Source organism: Ursus arctos, unplaced genomic scaffold (assembly GCF_023065955.2).
Source record: "Ursus arctos isolate Adak ecotype North America unplaced genomic scaffold, UrsArc2.0 scaffold_19, whole genome shotgun sequence".
In the NCBI taxonomy this organism is placed as follows: domain Eukaryota; kingdom Metazoa; phylum Chordata; class Mammalia; order Carnivora; family Ursidae; genus Ursus; species Ursus arctos.
The window spans coordinates 55,581,779-55,609,570 of NW_026622863.1; the positions used below are offsets into that span (position 1 = coordinate 55,581,779).

General features: G+C 43.5%; 1 protein-coding gene across 22 annotated transcripts in view; it reads left to right on the forward strand.

The window, feature by feature from the left end:
• LOC113249186 (zinc finger protein 420-like) overlaps positions 1 to 27,792 on the forward strand; it is a 237,286-nt gene that overhangs the window by 120,693 nt on the left and 88,801 nt on the right. Inside the window, exon 8 of one of the 22 annotated variants that reach the window (XR_008960057.1) lies at positions 7,041 to 10,557. The exons of 16 other annotated variants lie outside the window; for them this stretch is intronic. Coding sequence is in view for 3 of the 6 variants with exons in the window: in XM_057313991.1 (XP_057169974.1) it covers positions 7,041 to 9,058 (2,018 nt within the window). In the remaining 3 variants the exon portion in view is untranslated. Of the gene's footprint in view, positions 1 to 7,040; positions 13,311 to 23,156; positions 23,501 to 27,792 lie in introns of those variants that run through there. 5 more of the 22 variants (XR_008960055.1, XR_008960062.1, XM_057313997.1 and 2 more) reach the window with 5 other exon arrangements.

The window sequence follows — 27,792 nt, forward strand, 5'->3', positions numbered from 1 at the left end:
CAAAGTGATGTGATTCTTCCTGGCTCAGAGACACGAGGGGCTCTTGTATGCTGGGGAATTCATTCCTGCCAGTTCGCATAGAAGATGAAGGAGGCAGTGGTGTAGGGTGTGTGAGGAAAGTCCACGTGGATATGCCGTTTGTGGTCGTCCTATAAGAGTGATAGAAATCAGGGTGGAGTAAGTCTTCAGGGAATGATTATTTACATTAAAGTAAGATACAGAGCTGTGCCTGGTGGCTTAGTCAGTGAAGTATCCATGTCTTCACTTCCACTCAGGCAGGATCTCAGGGTCTTGGGATGGAGACCCACATTGGCCTCGGGCTCAGTGGACTTTTGCTGGGGCTTCTCTGTCTCCGTCTCCATCTGGCCCTCCATTGCTATGCTCTCACACGCTCTTTCTCTAAATAAATTGTTAACATTCTTTTGTTTAAGATTTTATTTATTTATTTGACAGAAGGAAAGAGAGTGAGAAAGAGGATAATCCGTGGGAACAGTAGGCAGAGGGAGAAGCAGGCTCATTGCGGAGTGAGGATCCCCATTCGGGTCTCGATCTCGCCCCTTAGGATCATGACATGAACTGAAGGTAGATACTTCACCGACTGAGCCACCCAGACATCCCATGGTTCGTGGTTTGTACCATTTTTAGAAATAGTCTTTTAAACCAAGACCACAGAAATACACTCCTTTCTGTTTTTCTAATAACACCCTTAATCCTCTCACACTTCTGCTGAGAAATGTATTAAAGAATGTCTTCTGTGGTTTGTGTAGTGACTGAGGTTTTCTCTTGTTCAAGATTTTGTTTTTAAGTAATCTCTGTAATTAACAGGGGGATTAACCTTAAAAGTAAACCTCAGGTGTCACACAGAGTACCGACTAGCCATCCAGGTGCTCCGTGAATGATGATTCCCTTATTCCCACAGCGGAATGCTTTCTCAGGGCTTGGCAGTAGCGATAATGTAATTGTCATAGAGTGTAGCTGGAATCTTGGCAAACTGATGGCTGTCTTTACCATGATCTCTCTCCCTTTACTTCCCTGGGCTTAGGTTACGTTCTACAGATTTTACTGCCAAACATGAGTATGGTCAACCCATCAGTCATTGTCTCCTAAGGAGTCCCACCAAGAGTGACGACTTTTGGGTGACGAGATTTCTGTCATGATTTTGGGTGTCGACTTCTTTGGTATCTTTACAGAGTGGCCAGGGGTGTGTCCCTTGTAGTGCATTGGGGGTCTTGGGTGTCTTCTAGACCATTAAGATTAGCCATATGTATGCTGCTTGGAAGGAGGTCAAGTCAAAGCTTCCAAGTCCACGAGTTTCTCATTTTCCTCTGTATGTCACTGCCTAATGAGCAGCAGAACATCCTAAAAGAAAACCTATTATGGACACTGCTGTGAATGTCAGAAGAAAATTATACATTTGGTGTATCGAGCATTCTTGTTATTCCTTGAAATCACGTTGTGAGCTCCTGAGCTACACCTGCGGTTCCTTGATCTCCATCCAGTAGAGGCACAAGCAGTAGGTCAGGTGTATTCATGAGACAACATTTCCTCTCCATCTTCACCTCAGTTCAGAGCCACCCAAAGTACTTTTGTCAGTGTGACACTTCGGTTTCATTTGACTCAACCTCCTGCCTCCTTTATGTTGACGTGGCTGTAGTTTATATTCCCTGTTGACAGTTCCTGAACACCCCTGCCCTAATTCCTATGTGTTTCCCAATCCTCAGCCCTTTTACTGTAATGTGCCATGATTCCCCTACATCCGGGGTTTACTCTTCCTGGGAAGAAATGTAAAATCCTCTCATCGTTTCAGATGTATATAAGGTGTATGCTTTTGCTCAGTTGTTTCTTCACCCCTCTCCCTTCGAAAGCTCACAACAGAAATTGAAGGAAGATTCTCATTGGTATTCAGATTTTTTTTTTTTACCTGTTCAAATGCAAGAGGTATGGGGACCTTCACAAGTGACTGTTACAGCTCACGGGCTTCTTGTCTATTGCATCTGCAGATCATAGTCTTTAACAGTGTTTCATGATTTAAAGTGAATAGATTTTCTCTGACATCTTGGGTCAGGTGAAGGAGTATTTGACAAGGTGTTTTACACATGGGAAAATGAGGCAGGAACAAACCAGCGTCAATCTGAGTGATGAATATTGTTGGGAGATGATTTTCTTTTTTTTTTTTTTTAAAGATTTTTTTATTTTATTTATTCGACAGAGATAGAGACAGCCAGCGAGAGAGGGAACACAAGCAGGGGGAGTGGGAGAGGAAGAAGCAGGCTCATTGCAGAGGAGCCTGATGTGGGGCTCGATCCCATAACGCCGGGATCACGCCCTGAGCCGAAGGCAGACGCTTAACCGCTGTGCCACCCAGGCGCCCCGGGAGATGATTTTCTATGTGCTTATGTTTCTCCTTGTTTTATGGATGGAGGCGTTGAGCGTTTTTCTTCTTGTGTTTCCATTGAAGTTTGTGTATAAGAACGCTTTGGAATATAGTGATAGTGCCCATGGATAGAACACAGATTGTTTTATCATATAGGGAAGTAGAGATCTCTCCTTCTGTGGCAAAGTTCAGGTAGATAGGCTAGTCGATCCTTTAAGACACTGGGTTTCGTACGCACAGTGTCGCAAAGCTGTGATACAGACTGACCGCATGTGCGGCATCTACGTGTAGGATTTGGGCTGCGCAGCGGGCACGTGACATCAGTGTGACGAAGAAGCTCATGGTGTTTGTTGTGTCATGAGCCACGAGGTCCTGTGGACTGTGACCGGGGAGTCCTCTGTCTCCAAGCAGCATTGCAAGGTTGTTACAGGCCAACTCGTTACTTTATAAAATGTGTGGAATCGAGGGATTCTTGGCCTTTTTGAGACTATCCATGGGCCTTAGTCAAAACAAACTAGGTGTTTATGGGTCATTTTGTGCTTTTGTTTGTTCATTTGTTTCGTTTTTTAGATTGTACTTAAAAGTGACATCATATGGTATGTCTTTCTCTGTCCAACTTGTCTCACCTAGCACAACACCTTTTCTAGGACTCTTCCCGTTGTCTCAAATGGCAGGGAACAAGAACCAAAAAGCAAAATAGACCCATAAATACTGTTTTCCAGCTGCTGTTTTCCAGAGTGGAATGGGTTGGAGGATGGGCAAGATGGGTAAAGGGGACTGGGAAGTACAGCCTTCCAGTTAGGGAATTAATTCGTCATGGGGATAATGGGTACAGCATAGCAAAGATGGTCGGTGGAGTTGTGATCGTGTCCTAGGGTGACGGCTGCTAGGTACAGTTGGGGTGAGCATAGGAGAACCTAGAGAGTAGTCCAATGACTGTGTGGTACACCTGAACGAATGTAACATTGAATGTCAGGTGTAGTTTAATAGAAACGAATGGAAACTAGATACAGATATGCCTAAACGTGTATCACTTCAACTACTTTTTAAGAAGTTGCATGTAAACGAAAGCCAACCAACTCTACACATCAAGGGAATCCTATGTGTTCATGGTAGGATATAAACTTAGGAAAGTGAAGTTATCTGTAACCCAATACTAGAGAAAGGAGAGGACATGGGAGAGAGGTGAGAGTTCCCAGGAGGAACCCAGCATTTAGAAGTGAATGCTGGAGTCGTCACAGGCTGAGCCCCCAGAAGACACCTGAAGAAGAGTCATTTCTCTGAGAGCTTCTTAAGATGTTTCTCCTGCAGTGGGCTCTCTCTCCTCTCTCACCGTTAAAGTGTATTTGATAATGGCCACGTGCTCATTATGTCTTCTCTCTGTAAGGGGTTTCTTTGGGGAATACTGGTAAGTACAATGGATTTTTATGTCCATGATCGTATTAGGCAAAGTCAGATTTTAGGAGGCAGCCTGAGTTAAACACAGAAGAGCGCCTGTACCACGAAACAGTGGGAACAAGTAAGGTAGAGGGAACACTTGATATTTTTGAAGGCTGTGCATTGACTGGAGTCCAAGGTAAGAAATCTAGCCTTGCAACCAGAAGCAGATTGTCCCTGCACTCCTTGTCACAGAGGGAGCTGTTTCCAAGAATATGTTAGACATGGCAGGAGGAGGAAGGAAAAGGAGAAGTTGCCGCAGAGGAGTGGCTGGTGAAATTCACCGTGGAGGGGTGGAATTAACCTGACCAATGAACCAAACATTCAAGAAATAGTAGAGCAGAATCTTGAGTGCAGGTGAGACAGCAAAAGTGATATGGACAAGAAAGCATCAGAGAAAATCTCCAGAAACAGTGACAAAACAAGAACTAGAATGGCAGTAAACACGTCTCTGAATAATTACTTTGGAGTGTATAGTACATTTTCAGTCACTCAAGACATATAAGGTGTCTGAATGCATTTAAAAAAAAGTAGAGCCATCTGTATGCTGCAAATAAGCATCATTTTTATTTTATTTTTTATTTTATTTGTTTGAGAGCGAGAGACAGAGCATAAGTGGAGTGAGGGTTTGATGGGGAGGGACAAACAGACTCCATGAGAGGTGGGGAGCCTGATTCAGGGCTCAGTCCCAGGATCCCAAGATCGTGACCTGAGCCAACGTTCAATGCTGAATTGACTGAGATTGGCAGATCACAAAAGTCTAATTTTAAACCTAAAGACACCTGCAGATTAAAAAAGAGGAGATGAAAATGGGTGTCTAGAGAAAGCCAGAGTAACAATTCTTTTATCAGACAAAGTAGACATTTTTGTTGTAATATCGTCTTTATCCTGGTACCAGCGCTGGCCTCATAGAATCATTATGGTTGTGTTCCCTCTATTCCGCTATTTCTGACGTTTGTTTGCCTTTTTAAGTATTTGTTCAAACGGACAAATGAAGGCATGTAGTCTTGGCCTTTTCTATACTAGGGGGACATTTATTCCAAATTCAACTTTTATTTTTGTAATTGGTCTAAGAAGACTTGCTATTTCATAGTACGAGGTTCTTATTTCAGACTTGGTAACTCCTGCTATTTAGGAATTATCTTTCTTTCACAATTTATCTAAATTGTTTGTATATAACTGTTTATAGTAATCTGTTATCATAGTATACATTTCTGTGGTTACGTGTTGTCTCATTTTTTTTTCCCATTTCTCATTTTGGATTTTGAGTCTTTTCTTCTTAGGTAATGTCGTTAAAGCCTTGCCAGTTTTGTTTGTTATTTTGTAAAACTTGGCATTGCCTTCAATATGACTGTTTATTTTGGTGTCTGTTTATTTCTTTTTTTTTTTTTTTTAAGATTTTATTTATTTTTTTGACAGAGATAGAGACAGCCAGCGAGAGAGGGAACACAAGCAGGGGGAGTGGGAGAGGAAGAAGCAGGCTCATAATGGAGGAAACTGATGTGGGGCTTGATCCCATAACGCTGGGATCACGCTCTGAGCCGAACGCAGACGCTTAACCGCTGTGCCACCCAGGTGCCCCTTGGTGTCTGTTTATTTCTGATTTCGGTTTGAAATTTCCTCCTAGTGATTTTCGGATAGGTTTCTTCTTTTTCTATTTCCCTGTGGTGTCATGTTCAGAAAAAAAAACAGTGGAGGGGCATCTGGGGCAGCTGAGTAAGTGAAGTATGTGCCTTTGTCTCAGCTCATGATCCCAAAGGCAGACGCTTCACTGAATGAGCCACCCAAGCGCCTCAATCGTGCTATTTTTAAAAACATGCCTTTATTTCCTTTAGAGAGAGGAAGAGAGAGAGCTCCCAAAGAAGGGGAGGGACAGTGGGAGAGAGAATCTCAGATTCCCCACTGAGCATGGAGCCCAACGCGGGCTCCATCCCTCGACCATGAGATCATGACCTGAGCTGAAATCAAGAGTCAGACCCTTAAGCAACCGAGCCACCCACCTGCACCCGATGGTGTCATTTTTGACACTCATTCTGTTAACATGCAGGCTCATATTGATAGTATTCCCTATATACAAATACCCTTGAATTCCCGGAAGAATCCTCACTTGTTTATGTTGTAAAATGCTGGAGTGTGCTTTTGATTCAGTTGGCTGTATTTTATTGTCGACTTTGCCGGAATCTTCCTCACTGGTGGTAGCTTGTAGCCTTTCCTTGTAGCAGCTCTGCTTTGGCTTCCATAACCTGGTAGTGCTGGTGTCACAGACAGTGTTCTCAGCAGCTCCCTTCTCTTTGCTGCTCAGAAATGTTTGCGAAGATTTGAAGTAGTTTCTCATTATATATTTGTATGAATTATCCAGTGAAGCCTTCTGGCCCGCGAGTTTTCTTTGTTGGGCCTTTTTAAAAATTACTTTTCCATCTCCTGAGTAGTTGTTGATCAGTGGAGGTTTTTAAAAATATTTCTTCAGGTTGGAGTCCTGGTTTGTTATGTTTTTGGTATTTTTTGGTATCTGTTTCTTGGCATACTATTTTTATTTCTCTGGTATCAGTGATACTGTGTCTGCTTTTAAGGCTTCCGATTTTAGTTGGTCTTCCTTTTCATTCTTACTTGATTTCCTTATAGGTCTTTCAATTTTGATTTTTGTTTTTTTCTGAAAACCAAATCTGCCTATTGTTGATATTTCCCTATTTTTGCTAAATTCTATTTTGTTCATTTCTGTTTTATCCTTAAATTTCCTTCCTTCCCCTGACCCGGATGGCTCGGTCAGTTAAGTCTTTGACTTCTGCTCAGGTCATGATCTCAGGGTCGTGGGATTGAATTCTGTATTGGCTCCCTGCTCTGATGAGAATGTGCTTGCTCTCTTCTTTGGGCATCCTCCCTCTCATGCTCTCCCTCTGTCTGTCTGTCTGTCTCTCAAATAAGTGTTTAAACAAATTCCACCTTCTTCTGCTTGTGGGCTCATAATGGTTTTTCCTGATTCTTTGAGGGAGAGGAGAGGATTTGTGTTATATCATGACAGTACTACAGAATCATCTGTTTAGCAATGTGGTCAGTATGTTGTGTGCAAGTTTATGTGTCCATGGAGAAATGAAGTCCTGATGATTCCTTCTCAGCTGTCTTGCTGACGCTCTCTGATTGATTTTATGGTTGTATGTTAGATGGCATCAGTGTATTCGTCTGAAGGTAGCAGCATGGAATGACTTGACTTTTCTGTTATTCAATCTTTCAGCAGTATCTTCACATGGCAGCCTGAGCTTCCAGCCAGAGCCGTGCAAAGAAGCTTCATTTCAAAATGTGTCAGTGGGTCGTTATCAACATAGCGTCCTTGAGAATTTACACTTAACAATAGACTGGGATCATGATTGTAATGGATATGTCCAAATTGAGAGTACTGCCCATAACAAGACTCTTACTGCCCAAGATGGTGAGGGATATGAAACATTTTGTAAACCCTTCCTTTTGAAGTCCACTCTTTCTGCAATGGAGGGTGTGTGTGTAAGCAAAAGCTCCAGTCAACTCCTCAAAAGCACATATGCGCAGAAAGAGAATGTGGAAAATCTGGAAAGTTACCTAGTCCATGCTGAAAATAATGATTTGAACAGTGTTGAAGAGAGGACTGGATTGGCCTTCCAGTCAAATATTTCTAAACTTCAGAGATTTCAAAATGAAGAAACAACTGCTAGGTGGGATCCACTTGAGACGTCCTTCACTGAGGACTCAACCCTACAAAATTATCGAAGCATTTTCAATGGAGACAGAGTTGCTCAAGGCAGTGAGTGTGAGAAAACGTTTGATCAAGGCTCAAATGTTAATAACGATCTGAGGACCCATTTTCAAGAGAACTATTTTGAACATATTAAGTGTGAGGAAATCATTGATAGAAGATCCAATGTTATACATCACACTATGCATATTAGGGAGAACCCTTATCAAGGTAACGAATGTGAAAGAGATTTTAACCAGTCCTCCAGCGTGAGCGATCATCAGAGAATTCATGTGGGAAAGAAACCATACGGATATGATAAGCCTGGGAACGTGTCTAGTGAGTCATCGAGAATACGTATACATAAGACAATCTGTAGTGGAGAGAAACCTTACAAATGTAAAGAATGTGGTAAGGACTTTAAAAATAAAGTAAACCTTAAAAGCCATGAGAGAATTCATACTGGAGAGAAACCTTACAAGTGTAAAGAATGTGGCAAAGCCTTTCGACGCAAATCATGCGTTAACGTCCATGAGAGGATTCATACTGGAGAGACACCTTACAAATGTACAGAATGTGGCAAAACCTTTAAACAGCTCTCACACCTTACTCACCATATAAATACTCATTCTCGAGAGAAATTGTATAAATGTAAAGAATGTGGCAAGGCCTTTTTCCACAAAGCAAACCTCAGTACACATCACAGAATTCATACTGGAGAGAAACCTTACAAATGTAAAGAATGTGGCAAGGCCTTTTCCCACAAAACAGACCTCACTAGACATCACAGAATTCATACTGGAGAGAAACCTTACAAATGTAAAGAATGTGGCAAAGCCTTTCACTACAAATCACACGTTATCATGCATGAGAGAATTCATACTGGAGAGACACCTTACAAATGTAAAATATGTGGCAAAGCCTTTAAACAGCTCTCAAACCTTAGTCAGCATATAAATAGTCATACTCGAGAGAAAATGTATAAATGTGAGGAATGTGGCAAGGCCTTTTCCTACAAATATAGCCTCACTACACATCACAGAATTCATACTGGAGAGAAACCTTACAAATGTAAAGAATGTGGCAAAGCCTTTCAGCACAAATCACACGTTATCATCCATGAGAGAATTCATACTGGAGAGACACCTTACAAATGTAAAATATGTGGCAAAACCTTTAAACAGCTCCCAAACCTTACTCAGCATATAAATAGTCATACTCGAGAGAAAATGTATAAATGTAAGGAATGTGGCAAGTCCTTTTCCTACAGATCAAGCCTCAGGGCACATCACAGAACTCATACTCCAGAGAAACCTTACAAATGTAAAGAATGTGGGAAGGCCCTTAAGCATAAAGGAAACCTTAAAAGCCATGAGAGAACTCATACTGGAGAGAAACCTTACAAATGTAAAGAATGTGGCAAAGCCTTTCGGGACAAATCATACTTTAACAGCCATGAGAGAAATCACACTGGACAGACACCTTACAAAGAAAAGAATGTGGCAAAATCTTTAACCACTTCCCAAACCTTACTCAGCATATAAATACTCATAGTCGAGAGAAAATGTATAAATATAAAGAATGCAGCAAGGCCTTTTTCCACAAAACCAACCTCACTAGACATCACAGAATTCATCCTGTTGAGAAACCTTAAAAATGTAATGAATGTGAGAAGGCCTTTTTCGAGAGATTAAATGTTATTAACCATCACAGAATTCATAGTGGATAGAAACCTTACAAATGTAAAGAATGCTTCTAGGCCTTTAACAGGCACTCATGCCTTAGTTAACATCACAGAATGCATACTGGAGAGAAACCTTACAAATGTAAAGAATGTGGCAAGGTCTTTAATGAGCTCCCATACCTTACTCAGCATATAAATACTCATACTCGAGAGAAAATGTTTAAATGTAAAGAATATGGCAAGGCATTTTTCCACAAAACAAACCTTACTACACATCACAGAATTCATACTGGAGAGAAATCTTACCAATGTAAAGAATGCGGCAAAACCTTTCAGTAGAAATCATCCGTTAACATCCATGTGAGAATTCATACTGGAGACACACCTTACAAATGTAAGGAATGTGGCAAAACCTTTAAACAGCTCCCAAACCTTACTCAGCATATAAATACTCATAGTCCAGTGAAAATATATAAATGTAAAGAAAGTGGCAAGGCCTTTCCCACAAAACAAACCTCACTACACATCACAGAATTCATACTGGAGAGAAATCTCTCCAATGTAAAGAATGTGGCAAAGCCTTTCAGCACAAATCACACGTTATCATCCGTGAGACAATTCATACTGGAGAGACACCTTACAAATGTAATGAATGTAGCAATACCTTTAACCAGCTCCCAAAACTTACTCAGCATATAAATGCTCATACTCGAGAGAAAATGTATAAATGTAAAGAATGTGGCAAGTCCTTTAACTAGCGCTCATACCTTACTCAACATCACAGAATTCTTACTGGAGAGAAAACTTACAAATGTGTAGAATGTGGCAAGGCCTTTAAGCAGAAATCGTGCCTTACCGAACATTACAGAACTCATAGTGGGGCTCGTCTTACAAATTTGAAGACTGTGAGAGAATTTGGAAGGACTGTTGAGCCCTAACTCCACATCAGCATCATAGCGTTCATACTGAGGAAAAATACTACAAATGAAAGAATGTGACAGATCTCTAGCTGGAAGTCATAACTTGCTGAATCTCATCGTTAATCATACAGGAGCTAAACTGTAACACGTCAAGAAAGCGGCAAAGCCTTTTAGTGGAATTCAATCCTTTTTTTGTATCAAAAATGCAGTCTTGGTTCAAAATGTATAATGATAATGAATGAGGAAAGACGTTGTCTTATTTTAGAAATCATCATCAGAGAGTTCAGAGAAGAAAAGTGACTTGAAGGATAGACTATGTAGAAACATAGAAACGTATTTAATTGAACATCAAATGTCCAATGTATGTCAGAGAATTCACAGTAGAAAGCAGTACGTGAGTTACTCACTTCAGATATCACCTCACAATGAATAATACAAGGTTAGTCAGTTAGACAATGTGTATGTTATTCTGCTTCAACATATGGAAGGGAGGGGTATTTGTATGGGTGTAATTTCAGTGTGCATTGTTTCCATTGACTATATATGAGATTTGTGACTTTCAATATCACTGAGTTTCTACTCTCAACTCTTCAGAAAATTCAGTTATTCCTGGTGGGTGTGTGAAAGTATGTAGGTGATTGTTGCGTCAAGGATAAGAGATTCCCTTCTTCCTTAGGTGGGATACGTGCACATCTCTCTTGCATGGAAGATGAAGGACAATAGAACATACAGTATATGAAACAAATCTAAATGGATATTCTATTTGTGCTTCTGACATTGAATAGGTCATCATGAAGTGGGTGTTCACAACGTCATTCTCCGTTTATTAGAACTAAAACAGTTTGTGACTATTACAAATTAAATGTGTTACTAATTGGTCTTTAGGGAAAAGAGATGGCAGTCCAGTCAACTGTGATTCATGTTCATAATAGTAATCGTGGGAAAGTATGAATTGATGTCGTAGAAATGAAGAAATCATCATACATATCAGAGAAGTGCTATCTCTTCTGGAAAATTAGATACGGTTTTACAGCCACTTTTTTAAAGAGTTGCCGGAGTTGTGAAAATATTTTAGTATGCAAAATGAAGCTGGTAAGAAGTTAAAATAGACTCCTAGAAGATGTCTTCTTTAAGCCTCATGGTACTCAGAAAATGAAAAATGTAGTAGTAGATACAGAATGGGGAGGGAGAGAATAATCTAAGTATACCCTTTCAGAAAATCACCAAATCACAAAGATAGCCAATGAATAAGAAAGAGTCAAGTAATTCGAAACAGCCAGAAAACAAAAGAACGATAGCAGTAACTTCATACTTGTGTTTTCCTTGCTTTACCTATAAAGGGACTAAGTTCTCTAAGCCAAAGATACAGATTGCCTGAATGGAAAGAATTACAAGACCCAACGGTATACAGTCATCAAGAGACTCACGTCATTTTTTTAAAACTATTCTTTTTCCATTGAGAAAGAGAACAGAGAAAACGGTAGAGTCTGCGAGGGGCCAGGGTCAGAGGGAGAAGCAGACTCCCTGATGAGCTTGGAGCCCAATATGGGACTCAGTACGGGGACTCCTGGATCATGACCTTATCCGAAGGCAGACACTTAATCGACTGAGGCACCCAGGCCCCCTCACTTCAGCTGTAAGAACACAGTCAGACTGAAAGTGCAGGTGTGGAGAAAGATATCCTATGCAAAGAGAATCCAAAAGAAAGCAGGATAGCCACGCTTCCATCAGTCAACGTAAACTTTAACCAGAGAGAGTAGTAAAACATGGCAAAGTTCATTGTAAAATACGGGGCTGACTTTGTACCGTGTGTTTTTAATTATATGGTGTTTGGCAGAATGTCAAAAAGGATTTTCGCCCATTTTGGTTTTGGAAGTACAGGATGAGGAGGATGATGTCTCCCGGTGGTACTTAACCACGTTCAAAAGCAACACCTATTTCATAAATCTTGGTGGTGACAGTCCACTTACCCCAAAACAATTCGTTACTTTCAGAACCACTTCTCTGTCTGGAATTTCTAGAGTTGGGAAAAAGCAGCAGTGGACAACAACTTGAGAGAGACCTATTGCTTTCAGATTCTGACATGTGTGAAAAAACAGGTGCAGTGAAAATCTTGGCAATTGACTGTACCAAGTAGCCCGTAGTTTCTCAGACATAACTCGTTTAGGCTCATAAATGTTCCCACAGTATTCGATTGTCTACCGTCTTGCTATGAAACATTGCATAGTGACGCAGTGGGGGCAGGTGAAGCCACAGGGATGAACGGAGTGCACAGAGTGTGGGGTTTGGGGGAACAGCCTCAGGAGAAGAGGACAGAACTTGTGTTAGTTTTCCAGGGCTCCTGGAACAAATTAGCACAACTGAGGGGCTAAACAAGCCCCAAATTCTGGTTCTCACTTCTGGAAGTTCTTAGGTGGCTGAAGTCACACTGTTGGCAGAGCCACACTTTATCTGTGCAATGGAGTCTTTCCTCTTTCTGACTTCTGGGCACTGTCAGCTCCTTGATCTTCCTCGGCTGGATCTCTGTCTCTGGCTTCATCACCACACAGTGTTGTGTGTGTGTCTAAATTCCCTCGTCTCAGTAGGACTGCAGTCATTGAATTTGGGTTTACCTGAATCCAGTATGACCTCATTTTAGCTTGACTACATCTACAAAGATCATATTGCCCAAGGAGGTTACAGTTACAGGTACTGAGGATGAAGAGGTGAGCATGTTTATCTGAGGCTTTCTGTGTAACCCACAACAGGGCTAAAAGGCAGTAGGGAGTTAACTGTTACTGAGGGATTAAAGTGCACTACAGGTTTGAAGGTTGGGGGTGGGTGTATGCAGGGATATTAAGGTGATGAGGCATATATGTGTTGAGAGAATGAAAGGGTGCAGGAAAAATGGAGAGGAAGGCGATAATGGGTGATGAATTACTTGGCAAAAGAGAGATCAAAGGCACTGGTGGGTAAAAGGCAGACAAAGCTTATTGCCTAGGAATGGTGAAAGAACATAGGGGTGGGGGGCCCTTGGGTGTCTCAGTCATGAAGCATTTTTCTTCGGCTCATGGTGTGATCCCGGCGTCTGGGATCGACCCCCACATCAGGCTCCTCGCTTCTTCCTCTCCCATTCCCCTGCTTGTGTTCCCTCTCTCGCTGGCTGTCTCTGTCTCCGTCCAATAAATAAAATCTTTAAAAAAAAAAACAAAACATCGGGGTGTAAGGGGGATAGTTGCTTGGAATGGAGGCCTGGGGGTGCCCAGTGCTCTGAGCAGAGATGAATTATGGGGAAAAAAGTTGATGCCTGGGGAACATAATGGACACAGGGTTTAATGTGGGTAGGGGATGTTCACAGCTGGGAGACGGGTGGGCATCAATAGGCTTAAGGGCCCATGGGAAAAAGGGAGCGTAGGGTTGAGCAAAAGGGGTGTGGGGCCATGAGGAAACTAAGGTGTCCTGGTAAACGATGGCTGAGATACTGAGGTCAGTGGATATAAAAGACACAATAAATGGGCAGAAGTTATTAGAATGATGGAGTGGAGGGGAGATAAATGACCACGGATGAGGAGGAAAGAATGGAAGATTCCAGGATAATGGATTTTGGACTAAGGGCTCTAGAATTAGGTGAAGAGGGGTTTACTGGTGTAAAAGTCTAAAATGCACAATATGAATGTGGAAGAGCGTGAGGAAGCCTAGAGGGGTCATTGCAGGCAGAGTGCTAGGGTTCATGGATATCGACAGGTTGTGGAGATTCAGGTCACCATGTGGCGTAGAGGCAGAGGGCGAGGACGGGTAGAGCTCTGGGTGATGGAGTTCCAGGAGGTCACTCATTCATTCATTCTCACTAATTCCCTGATTTGCATTTGATTCACAATTCACTGCTGTTTGTAATTTCACTTCATGAGGCAATAACCACATTTACAGAAAATAGTAAGCTTTTCGGTGGAATACATGGATAAAAGTGTGAGTCAACAATGAGAGTTGATGTTTTCTCTCTCTGGGGATACTGCGGACAAGATGTGACCATGGAGAGGGCACATATCAACAGGGAGAAGCTGATGGATGCCGTCAACAGTCTCAGGAGTCCTTGAGGTAGATTCCCTGCCAGAGGCTACACAGATGGTCCAATCCCTTATGAAACCTTGATTTTGACCTTGTTGGACCCTAAACAAAACTCAGCCAGGCCACTGCAATTCAGACATATAAAGAATAGAGTGTTCTTTATTAGCTCCTACGTTTGTGAAAATTGGTTACGGTAGAGAGAGAAACCATCTACACATAGGCATAAGTTGAACTGTAAAATAAAAATAACACAATACAAACTTGGAAAATAGTTCAAGTAAAATAATAATTCCCCTTAGTTGTCCCCAGTAGTGATCACTTGATCTTTAGACCTAACAGCTGGTCAGTTTGAGGTGTACCCTCTTCCTCCTGCAGGTTCAGAGTAGATGTGAAATTCCATTTGGAATTGCCTAACACACAGGCACTAAAATACTCTGGTGTTAATTCAGTGTCCATAAATATTGTCACATACTTCATTGAATTGTTTTCCTAAACCAATGCTATATGATGGCAGTGTTTTCCTGTTAGTATAAATGGATTTACTGCATTCCCATAACATCATTTCCCGTGGTAATTGTCAATACGATACCCTTGCAGAAACGCCCCTTGTTTATGCACATACGTAGTTAAATGCATCTGTTCCCGGCTAGGACCCACATCATGAAATGTCGATGTTTGATTTGTACACAGCTGACTTAACTGTGTGGTTCTGGGACATGAGATTGTCGCACCGTCATGATTTTTTTTTTTTTTTAAATGTTTATTTGAGAGAGAGCAGCATTAGGTGGGAGGGTCAGAGATGGAGGGGGAAACAGACTTGCTGATGAGCTGGGAGCCAGAAGCGGGTCTCGAATCCAGGACCACAGCATTCTGACCTGAGCTCAAGACAGAGGTCTACCAAGTGAGCCACCCCGGCACCCTGTGACTGCGTTCTTACAGTGAGGGGACCATTGTTGACCTAGCCTTGTAAATCAAACACCAAAACAAAACAAAGAAAGGTAATATCCTACCAACTGTGTTTCCACTGTTAAAGAAATTACAGGGAAGCCATTAGACTCCCGTGACTCCTGTCTCTGTAGCGTCTGCAAGCAGCCCACATGTTCAGTCAATGCACTGGAATGGAGGAAAAGGAACTCAACCGATCCAGTCAACTAGGCCTTCCAGAAAAAGGCAACTGCTTTGGGCGCTGCCCATCAGATACTGGCCTTGCTTTCCTTCCGTAGTGTGTCTGTGAACACCTCACTGCAACCTCCCCCCCGTGGAGCATGCCTAACCATTTGAAGAAACAATTCGCTGGTCAAAGTTAAGTCTTGAAAATTTGAAGGTACGTCCCTTCAAGTGTTACCACCACACAGGACCACGTTTCATCTTGAGCACTTTCTCCTGTGGCCTAAACATCGCGTCCACGGTGTAAGAGGGTGGAAGACTCAACGTTACAAGTTTCCCTGTCCCGCTCCGCCCACTTTTGCACATGCGCACATCAGAGCACTGCGACGCTCGGCCAAGCGACCCCAGCTTTCACCCTTGGTGATGACCGCTCACAGTGCATGGGCCGGAGTCTTACATCGAGTGCTGCCCATGTGTACGAAGGACTTGTGACACACACAGCCCCTTTCAGGGCCGCAGTCGGCCATCTTGTGCTCCTCCTTTCACCACCTCAGGCCTCCGGACGACCGCCTCCAGTAGCGTCTCAACCATACCCAGGCATCTGAGTAGTAGGTGCTTAATACATAGTCCGTTGATGCATGAGCACATACCATTTCTCCCAAACAGCCGTGCACAGACACCACTGCCTCATCTAGTCCCTAACTGGCCTTCCAGGATCAGCAGAAAGTATCCTTTTTGGAACTGTTAGTAGTCTTCACTGCACATGGCAATATGTGTGGTGACACACGAAGGCTGGGTCTGAGGGAATCGGGTGTGCTCTGCGTTCTCTAGCTCAGTGCTACTGGAAATGCAGTCTGTGGACAGGGATCTCGATGGTTGTTAGAAATATAAATGAGGGATGGCTGTGTGGCTCATTTGCTAAATTGTCTGCCTCTGGCACAGGTCATGATCTCAGGGTCCTGGGATAAGCCCATATCTGAGTCCATGCTCTGGGGAGTCTGCTTCTCCCCCTTCTGCTGCCCCTACCCCCACTCGTGCTCTAGCTCTCTCTCTCAGATAAAAACTTTTACAAAATAAAAACACAAATTCATTGGTCTCATCCAGACCTAGGGATTCATGATATCTGAGTATGGAGACCCAGAATCTGTTTTTAGTGGAAATCCCAGGTGATTTGTATATACATGAAATGTTCACAAACACTGTTTAGAAAAGTTACCATCACGTAGGGCTTCACATTGGATCCCCTGTGTAGATTTTAGATCTACCATCTCCAGGGTCCCATCCCCAAGGATTCTGGCACTTTTAGCATCAGTTACGTATTGATGAAGGGGCCCAACTTACTCTACCGTGAGCCCAGTGCAAACAGTGAAGCTCCCAGGTACCGTTCTGAGATAAGTGCACTCAACAATCAAAAAGGAATAAATCACATGGGGGCCTCCACTGAGAATCTCCCTGTGTGTACAGATTTTCACATGCCTCCACTAGCAATGGAAGAGCAATCAGTACACATGGACCCTCAGTGGCCATGGGGAGGCTTTTGATTTCACCGTAACTGCCCTGGAAGACAGTAGAACACAAGGTCAGTCCTTGAGGATGTAGGAGCATGTGAAAAATGAGACAGGAGCTGTCCCTCGGTGACCACCAGAGAATTAAAGATGGGCTTTCAGAACCATTCCATTCAAGCACAGCTTCCCAAACCCCATTTTAAGCTTCAGTTTTGTCCTTTGATCTTCAGCCTCCGTCTGTGTCGTCTGCTTCTGTCATCTGCCCTTACCTGGGTGTGTGGCTACTGTCTCCTTTCTCTTCATGTGCCCAGGGCTCTGTCCTGTTCCGAAAAAGATGACGGGATGCACACTAGAGATGGCAAGATCTGTTGATAAGAAAAGCAACATGACTGTTGCTGGAGATTCTTCTATTTCAAATCCAGTACCATGCTCGGTAGATAGTACAGTACAGAGGTTTGTAGAATATTATTTCTCTAGATGCTATTATTCTTTTAAGATTTTATTTATTTTTGTCAGAGATCACAAACGGGGAGCGGCAAACAAAGCAGGCAGGGGGAGAAGCAGACTCCCTTCTGCGCCAGGAGCCCATGTTGGGTCTTGATCCCAGGACCCTGGGATCATGACCTGAGTTTGAAGGCAGATGCTTTAGCAGACTGAACCACTGAGGCATCTGTAGATGCTGTTTCTGGATGGATGCTTTAGAATAGTTATGAAGCTTTTCCAATATTCAGCTCCTTAACTCTACTTGCCAGTACTAGTGAATCAGAAATTAGGATAAGATATCTGATTTTAAGATGGGAGCAACAATACCTTACGCTGTTCAGTTTCCAGAATTATCACCAAAGGGAAGGTTATAAATACCCTTAGGGAAGGGGAAAGGTAAAGTCAGGATGAAACATGAATATTTCCTTCCTTACTGCAACAAACGCCTGATTATTTCCTTGAAATGATGTCATTTGTCTTTGTCCTCAGTTACCCTGTAGAATTTTAAGACACTGAACATACAGTCATTATATGATCCTTGCTTGCTTTTGCTAAAACTTAAAAAGTAATAAAGGAGAGAATATCTGCAACACAGTTCAGAACAAAATGGAATCTTGCCAGTCCAGGACTAATTTAGAACCTTTATTTGCAAAGGCCAGGATATCCAGGAAACATTGGTGACAGCCTTTGTTTTCTGGGGGCATCTGACAGAGAGACCCTGAGCCAAGGGAAGGAAGTTAACATGAGGTGTCATGAGACACATTGATACCAGTGTCCTGAAGCACATGGAAGGACTCATCACTGCTGCCATATTTTTTAGGGGGAAAAAAAGGCAATCCTGGGAAACAGGATTCTGTGTGAAAGGCTCATGAAGCACAGGATTTCATGATAAAAACAGCAGTGAAGTCACTAAAATGTATAGTCCTTTACTCCCATGTATCAGATTCTGGGTTTTGAAAATTGTGAGCACCAGCAACGCAAAATGTGATCGGTCGAATCTGTCCTGGGAAGGAGGAGACCCCAGAGGCAGACCAGACCTGCACACAGCCTCAGAAGGGGTTAGATCTGGTTTGGCCTGGGGGGGAGCTGGTTGTGGGCTCTGATCTCCCTGCCTCTGGGGTACTTTCAGCTCTGTCATTCCTGAGCCCTGCAAAGAAGATCAACACAGAGTTCATAGTATTTTCATCAATGTAGTTTCTTTCCATTCTATTTCCTAAAAGAAAAGAAAAAGCCAACTTCCAACAGAATTTTCTGGGACAATTGTATTAGAAAGCTTTTCTTAAGAAGAATGTGAACTGAATGCTATGACTACTGCTACTAAAAACTCTGGTCCATGGATGACCCATCAGGGGTGACACCAGAGCTCACACCACAACACAGACAGGGAACTGGCCCAACTGATGCAAAGTCCCCCATCTACCCCTGTTCTTCCTCACACTGACTCCACAATCCTGAATTCAACCATGTACCCAGAGGCTCTGACTAAGAATTCCTGGATGATTCGGATCATGACTCTTCATCTGTTTGTCTAATGACCAGTTGACATGGAAACAAGCTGTGTCTATCTGTTTGCATCTCTAGCCTTGCTCAGTGTTCTTTACACAGTCAGAGAAACCCAGGGGGACTGCCACCTGGCTACCCCGAAGGCGATTGCTTCTATGTAGGGAGGAGAGGGCCCTGGATGACTAATGCTCTTTCTCTAAGATGGAAGGAGATTCAGATTCTTGTGCTAGTCTAAACCCAGTCTACACAGGACAGCCACAAAGGTTAAAAGAGTCCCTGGTCCTGGAGAGTGTGCCCTAGCGAGATTAACCATTTGCTCCCATAGGGACTCAGTTAACCAGGAAGGTGAGACTTAGGCTGGGCCATCAGGTAGAGCATGGATCTTTCCTGATGGAGCCTTATCCTCAGATGCAGGATATGTGTCTGCTGTTTCCTGTCCCTGAGCAGGGCTTCCTGAAGTAAGATGCCTCTACTCCAGTGAGTCCAGGTTACAACTAGCTGTGCTTGTGGTCATGACTGTAGGTGTTTCAGTGGGTCTTAGCCTTGCACTGTGAATGGTCTTCCCTCCTGAGTTTGCAGTAACGCAGGACCTAGTGTGGCAAGTTTTCATCACTATTCCCGTTGCCACTTAGAGATTCTGCAGTGAGTGTGAGGGGCACCAGCTTCTTGAAGGAGCAACAAACTTGTTAACCATGTTTGTGGAGCCATCTTCACAACCCACACCCAAGTACATGTTTGGCCAATGTAATATCTGATACTGAAATACACATTCAAATGTTTTTTTAACATCTCATTCCTTCAGGAGACAATGTTACACTGCTGGTTAGATTCTGACCTTATCGCCTGGGACCATATATGCATCAAAATTATGGATAATCATATAGTATTATAATAGGACTCATCGTATGTCTATGGTTTATTATTTACTGCTGACATAGATTCTCTGTCTTACAGTTTTAGCTACAATTGACTGGCTTGTCATTGTACATAACCCTCTATGAGGCATGAATATATACACGGTTGACACGGAGAAAAACAGTTCAGTTTTCTCATGAGATGAGAAAGGTTTGGAATTCCTCCAGGATACAGGGAAGAGCCTGAATGCACAGTGATTGTCACTCAGATAATAAAGGGGCTGGCATTTGGGAAGCACGCATGAAGGCCGAGTTGTTCACTTCCCTCACACAGTCTAATGCAAAGAGAACAATCCCAGTGATTCTAGAGAGGGTCTAAAAAGTCCCAAAGGTGCTCCCGAGGAGAAGAGTGCTTGGGGTCGTAGCTGTGATCTCAGAGAAGATTTAGGTGAGATATTGTATCAGGAGAGGGTTGGCCCTTCGGCCTTCACACCCACAGAGTAACAACCATAGTGAGCCCTAAACACAAAAGTTCTGTGGCCCGTTTGAATTCTGTACAGAGGAAGTCTGTGTGTTCCTCACCGCGTGTATCAGAACAGAATCTGAAGCCTATAATGTTTGTGAAGTATTAGTGGTTCTTCTTGTCTCCTACCTACGTAGGGACTGTGATATTTACCAGCTCAGGTAGAATCTGGCACAGGATGCTGGAGGGGCCGATGCAATGTGGGATAGGAGCTTCATGCTTCGCCCACCTGGAGTCCTAGGACTGACGGTAATGGCCTAGAAGCCACTCACAGGGCCAAGGTTGCCAGTGGAAACACCTCTGGACTCTCAGTGAAGCTTGAAAAGTCTCTATCCAGACCATGGAGAAAATGTTTCAAGCCAACAGCCGCCTAGGTATCTGGGATTCTGCTTAGAAACTATGACCTACGGGTGGCCACATTGGAATGACCAAAATAAAGCTCTCAAACTCACGCAGGTTCCTTTGTGTAAAGGGAAAAAAAAATGATGACATAATATTTAGAATCCTGCAAGTTTCCACTGAAAATCCGGACCATATTACTATTGTAAAAGTGGTGCAGGCTTAGTCCATTCCGCTGTGACTCTCTGGTATTTATTTGGATTTCTTTTGTCATTACCTAGATTGCCACTTCGTTTTACACATTTCACGATTTTATGCTGTATGAACTGCACCCCGGCGGCTCCTTGTAGACATGAAGGAGGTGTTGAGCAGGGTGTGTTGGTGCCCAGGGCGAGCTCGTGCAGGAGAGTTCAGCCGCAAGGCCTTCTAAGGAACAAATGCGTCATCTGTAGATATACGAAAGGAGGATGTGATTCATCAGTGACCCAGGCTAAAGGTGCTTGCTACATATGAAGCCGACTAAGTTGGCTGGAAGGGCATTGGCAGGACTTCAAAGGACTTTGACAAGGTGCTCTAGGTGTATTCTGTTACTGCAACTGCAAGGGTCTCATTGTTTAGTGAGGCTGATGATACACCATCAATAAGTGAGATGGGGGAACTCTATCCGGAAGAGCACGAATGACTCAGAATAACTCTGGTCCATACAGACTTGCCTGCCTGGTTGGCAAACTATTGTTGGACACACATTTGCTCTCTCCTTTCTCCTGTGCGTATGCTTGCCCCTTTCTGAAATGCTAAATGCCCAACCCCTTCTTAAGTCACAGTGGCCTGTAGGCATCAGTCGCCTGTCTTTGAGCCTCATGTCTCTGAGGCTCCCGTAGGTAAGAAAGCACTTTCTTTTTCCCTTGTGAATCTGTCTTATGTCCACTTACATATTAGAGTGGCCAAGGAATTGAGAATGGAGGAAGAAAAACATGTTCCTCTTCTTCACATTCTGCTGTCAAAACCTGACCTCCCTGCTTCGGAGCCAAAATAGAACGTGAAGCCGGAGCTGGGGATCAAGAGAAACAACAGGTTAATTACTTTGCCAGCAATTGAGGCTGCAGGATGTCAGGGCCTTCAAAACTGCAAGCCCCCCAGAGGCAGGGGGTGGGGTATTTGTCGGGAAATCCCTACAGGATCTAGCCGGTTCCACCCGGAATTGTGTCTGTGCCGCCAGCTGTGTCCATCACCTTTTCAGGGTGGGACCCGGTGCTGGAATGGAAAGGCTAGGAAGGGAGAGTGGAAGGTTGGAGAAGAGAGGGAAAAGGATTTAATACCAAGGCTTGCTGACGTTTTAATGTAGCCATTTTGATTTTGTTTAGCTTTATGTGTTTACGTGGTTTCAGTTCAGTCACCAGGACAGCTGTAGGAAGACCGCTTCATTTTTTGCCGAGAGAAAGACCCTGTATTTTCTAGAATGGGAAAGATAAAGAGAAAGGTTCACACCAAACTTCAGGGAGCTTGTTGAGGAATTAGAATGCTCATGTATTGCTGATGGGAGTGAGCAACGTACATTCCCTTTGGAAAAGACTGCGGCAGTTAGTTATGAAAGTAACCATTTACCTACTGACAGAGCACATGTTGTCACCCCAACATATGTCTCGTTAGCATAAGGATCCTTTCGCCTGGTATTTCAAAGAAAGAGCAGATAGGTACAGACTGTGGCCCTAGGCCTGAGCATTTCTAGTTACGACTGACTGGGAATGTCTTGGAGGGAGGGAAGGGCAGGACGGGTGTTATGTCAGATCAATCCAACTTGGTACAGTTACCAGTAATGAAATCCCTTCTACAGGAAGAGGTCAAGGGTCAAAACATTCTGGGGGGCGTTGGGGGAGAATCCCCTCCTAAGTCAGTTATATTTGCAGAAAAATGTCTTTGAACCCAAGGACCCAAACCAATTTTTATAGGTTCATATTCTCTAAAAGAGCATTTGTAAATTCTAGAAACCCCCACTACTCCATGCTGAAAATGATCACTGAAACCATTTTATTTATTTATTTATTTATTTTTTTATTTTCTCGCCATTTTATTAGGACAGTTTTCAAACGTACAGGAAAATCGCACCGAACACCTACTGTATACCATTTTAGCTCCTGAAATTTTTTTTTAAAAGGTTTTATTTATTTATTCATTCTACAGAGATAGAGACAGCCAGCGAGAGAGGGAACCCAAGCAGGGGTGTGGGAGAGGAAGAAGCAGGCTCATAGCAGAGGAGCCTGATGTGGGGCTCGATCCCACAACGCCGGGATCACGCCCTGAGCCGAAGGCAGACGCTTAACCACTGTGCCACCCAGGCGCCCCTAGCTCCTGAAATTTTTATCCTTCTGAGTCTTAGGCTGCAAACTGTTAAGAGCCTGGCAGAAAAGCTTTCTCATCTTCTCTGTCCGAAGCCATGAAAGACTCTGACTTTTACTTCCTATTCACATACAAGACCACAGTTTCTGATTTCCTTCTGCATGGATCCCTATCTGCTTTTTTCCCCCCTCATTCAAACTTGAAATATTCTTAAATCACTGATCCAGAGTCTCCCTTTTGTATCTTAAGTCTGAGATTGTTACCTTAGAAAGCTTTGATCTCTGGACTTTTGTCTGCAACCTGACCTTTTTTTTTTTTTTTTTTTTAATATTCTTTATTTTAGAGAGAGAAAGCACGAGCTGGAGGGGCAGAGGGAGAGGGAGAGAGGATCTCCAGCAGACTCCACACCTGGTGCAGAGCCCGACGCAGGGCTCAGCCGCACAACCCCAAGGTCATGACCTGAACCCAAACCAAGAGTCAGACACCTAACCAACTGTGCCACCCAGGCGACCCATAACCTTTTTTGATCCAAGTGGTTTTTTGAACTCTGCCTCAACTTCCCTGGGATCTGCGGATTCATATCCTAACATGTGGTACCTCCATTTATTTCTTAATGAAGTGTGAAAATTAGTACTATTGAGTCTACGGAATAACAACTGCCAAGCAAAAGAAAGCTGTAATGCATGAAATGCTGGAGGCAAAAAAAAAAAAAAAAGAGGCCCATTAAAAAGAAACTATGCTTAGAGCTCCTGGCTGGCTCAGTTGGTAGAGCATGAGACTCTTGATCTCAGGGTCGGGGGTTTGAGCCCCACACTGGGCATAGAGATTACTTTAGAAATAAATAAAAATTTAAAAAAAGAAGACATACTTTAACATCTACCTATATTTAAATATTTTAGGTTAAACACTGAGTGTGTGTTACTTAAAAAGAATTTTTTTAAAAAAATTTATTTATTTGACAGAGAAAGAGAAAGCGCACAAGCAGGGGGAGAGGCAGAGGGAGAGGGAGAAGCAGACTCCCTCTGAGCCTGGATCCCTACATGGGGCTCGATCCCAGGACCCCGATATCCCGACTTAAGCCGAAGGCAGACTCTTAACCGATTGAGCCACCCAGGCACCACTTAAAAAGAATTTTAAAAGGGGGGAAAAGATTGCAGAACCGGTCATTTTCAGTGTAAGTTGTATTAACTATTATCTTCAATTTTAACTATAGTTTTTAGATGGAAGATTCATATAGTACAGTAGCAAAGAGTGGGAGTTTGGAAATGAGGGTAAATGGGTCCAAACCAGCACTAATACTTTGTTGCTATGTCACCGTGGGAAATTCTTGAACCTCTCTGCGTGTCAGTTATCTCATCTGTAAAATAGGTATATGTTGGTTTGAGACCTTGGGAGCTTCCCCGGGGTGAAATTCAAAACTACCCCCCATACACAGAAAGGAAGGAAGGTGAGGCCACGAAGAGTCAGATGGTCCACCTGGATAGCTGGCAGGTGTAATAAGCAAGGAAATTTACAGATGGCTGCAAGACGGGTAGATCTCCATACCTGACTGCCAGAACCTTAAAAAGTTTTTATGGAGACCTGAACAGGGTTCAGTCCTGTGTATTTCCAGATGGTCTCGGTAACACCTTACTCTTTCAAGGCTGTGCCCTTGGAACGGCTCCCACTGTGAAAATGCTTGCACATATCAAGGACAAAGGAGGTGGCAAGGAGTCTCCAGTTGCTCGGGGGACCAGCTCTTGGGTCAGATAGCAGTCATGTCCTCTCCGTAACCTCCCCCAACAGGATAATCATAATGACCACTTCCCACTGTCAGGAGGATCAAATGAGATAATGTTTATAATGCACTTAGCACAGAGCCTGGCACACTTTAAGTGCCTAAATAGTGCTGAATGATTGTCACAAAAGGACATAAGCGGATGGTGCCCGACAACGTGGGAGAAGGTTATTCCGGGCTCACCAGTCAGTTCTTGCTTGTGTATATTGCTTTGTAAATTGCAGATGATGGTGGTGTATACGCCACGTTCCTCCCCATGGGAATGTATGGCGGAATGGCTTTTGAACCCTTGCAAACCACCTGGTATTTTCTCCTTTGAAAAGGATTCCAAGCAATTGCTCCCAACCATCCATCCACCTTAGACAGCATTTTCCCACTAGCAGTGATTTGGTTTTGTTTTTTCTTCTTTTTACTCGGTTGGAAAATGGATAGTGACATTTCAGTGTGGTTAGATGTATAAAAATATTGCTTTCAACCAACTGTAATTAATTGAGGGAGACACAAAGACAAGGAGACTTTTGAAAAAGCGTGGAGCTTTTGTTGTGGAGCAGTTGTCTGTGGTCATAGCCGTTTCACGATAGGTTTGCACGTCCCCTAAAGGATCGTCAAGATTTTGGACAGGGGAAATGCAGGGTGTGTGTGGGGTGGTGGGGTAGGGGAGGCGGGGTGGGGGGGGGGCGGCAGCACAGCGGGGAGGAAAGGCCCCTAGAGGTAAAAGCATTGGCAAAGCACAGAGGTAGAAATAAATGTGCTGAGAGAGGGGGATTGGACTGAAGCGGAATGCTCCACCACCAGGAGAGGTGACAATTATTTAAAAGTCCAGGGGTGTGTGCTGACTAGCAAGCAGATCAGTCCACTGGCCAGTGTTTCAGGTGTAAACAGTGTGGAGGAGGAAATAAGATGGATTGCCAGCGTTCCACATACTCAATTCTTGGCAAAGGTTTTGTGTTCCTTTCATCTGTCTGGACAGCTATGCTAATTTCATTATCTCAATTTTATTTTGTTCTGGCATTATTTCTTTTTTGAATGTACAGAATAGTATGTGCACTTTACAAAAAATTGAAATTCACCTGAAATATAAAAAGTGAAAAATGACCATAATCTGCTTCCCCCGCCCCTCCCCCATGTATTCATTCAGTAAAGAGGTATCGAGAGCTTTGTAAGTGCCAGGAAGTGTTCTAGGGGCTGCGGGTACAGTGTTGAGCAAGGCAGACAAGATTCCTGCCCACGGGGAGCTTCTATTCAGGGAAGTGACGGCATCAGATAATACGTAGGCAAACAAATAATGTAGCTCAAATGCTAAGTGTTACATGGGAATTAGTAGGGGTGGGGTAGTTCCCATCTGGTGGTCCAGAAATGCCTCTCTAAAGGTGACATTTTGCCAGTAAATGTCAGGGATCAAACGCAAAGGTCCTTGCTGTGTTAGAGGAAGAGACAGAAGGCCAAGGTGGCTGGCACCCAGAGAGTCAGGGAAGAGAATGGAGATAAATTAGAGAGGAGCCAGACTGGGTAGGGACTTGTAGGTGTGGGTACAAAAAAAAAAAAAGTAAAGATTTTATTTCTCTTACAGAAGAAGCTACTGCCGAGTGTTAAGCAGGAGACTAACATGAGCTGGGTTTTGTTTTTAAAAGGTCACATAGGCTCCTGGATGGAGAATGAGACTTCAGTGGGCAAGTGACGATCAATATAATTAACCTTTGCCGTGGGCCTGTTCTTTCTGAATCAATCCCACTGATAAGTGGTAGGAATTTCTGTGAGTGTGAAACGTGTGACAAGGGGCAGGGGCAGCTTGGGCTGTCTTGTGGGAGAGCAAGGTCCGGGTTCAGATTGCGGAAACGTGACCGTCTCTGCTCTATGCTGGATGGAGAGCGGATTGTGTAACTTACGTAGGAACTATTACAGCAGGAACGCAAAGATTATGCACATGACTGTATCTCGTATGCACTTAGTACAAACCCAATTATTTATGTTTCTCTGTGTTCATACTGTTGTTTCCTTGTTTTAAATTTATTTGAGAGAGAGAGAGCACAAGCACGGGGGAGGCCAGAGGGAGAGGGAGAAGCAGGCTGCCTGCACAGCAGGGAGCCCCATGATCCCAGCCTGAGCCGAAGGCAGATGCTCAACTGACTGAGCCACCCAGGTGCCCCTGTTGTTCCATTTTTGCAAGCATTTCCTTCTTATGTGTTAATTGAAGGAAAAAACTATTTGTGCCTCTTCTTGCTCTCTGATTAGTTATTAAAGACTTATTAATAATAATAGTAGTTAATGAGTTCTAGCTGTGAATTTGAGCTTATTAAATTCTCATAACAACCCTATTAAGTCAACTGAATTCTCACTCCCTTTTTACGGAGCGGGACATCGGGGCTTTGGGAGGTTGAGAAACTTCCTGAAGGTCCCGAAGCTGGTATGTGGCAGAGCCAGAGAGCCTGGATTCTGGCCCTCTGTGACCGTAAATGTTCCTCGCCCATGTCTGTTATGCCTAGCATAAATGCTGCAGAGAATAGAGATGAGATATGACACAGCCTCTACCCTTAAGAAGCTTCCAGATTTGGGGAGCGTGGAGACACAGAAGTAAAGAACGTTATCGTAATGTGTAATACCAGTTAACAAGAAACAAACGTGAAATGAAGGGACCCAGGGGAAATGAGAGAAAGGAGAGCTCTGTTCTTCATGGGGGACCCCGATGTGACAGCAAAGAGGAGTGTTTGCACTGGGCCTGAAGGCTAAGCAGGGTTTCCATAGGTTGCTAGTGGAGAGAAGTACATTTCGGTGAGCTGCCCAGCCCCATGCAGGGAGGTGGGGATCCCTAAGGCCAGGGTCCATGCACTAGGTGTTTTTTTTTTTTTTTTAAAGATTTTATTTATTTATTTGACAGAGATAGAGACAGCCAGCGAGAGAGGAAACACAAGCAGGGGGAGTTGGAGAGGAAGAAGCAGGCTCATAGCAGAGGAGCCTGATGTGGGGCTCGATCCCAGAACGCCGGGATCATGCCCTGAGCCGAAGGCAGACGCTTAACCGCTGTGCCACCCAGGCACCCCTGCACTAGGTTTTTGGTTTTTTTTTTTTTTTTTTCCTGTCTCTTTCCCGTTGGCTTTCGGGTCCTGGGACTCAGGGTCTGTCTGGCTCATGGGTGTGAATCATCCGTTATGTGGATGAGCCTGTGGGTTGGAGACCGGCACAGGCAGACGCTAATAGCATAGCT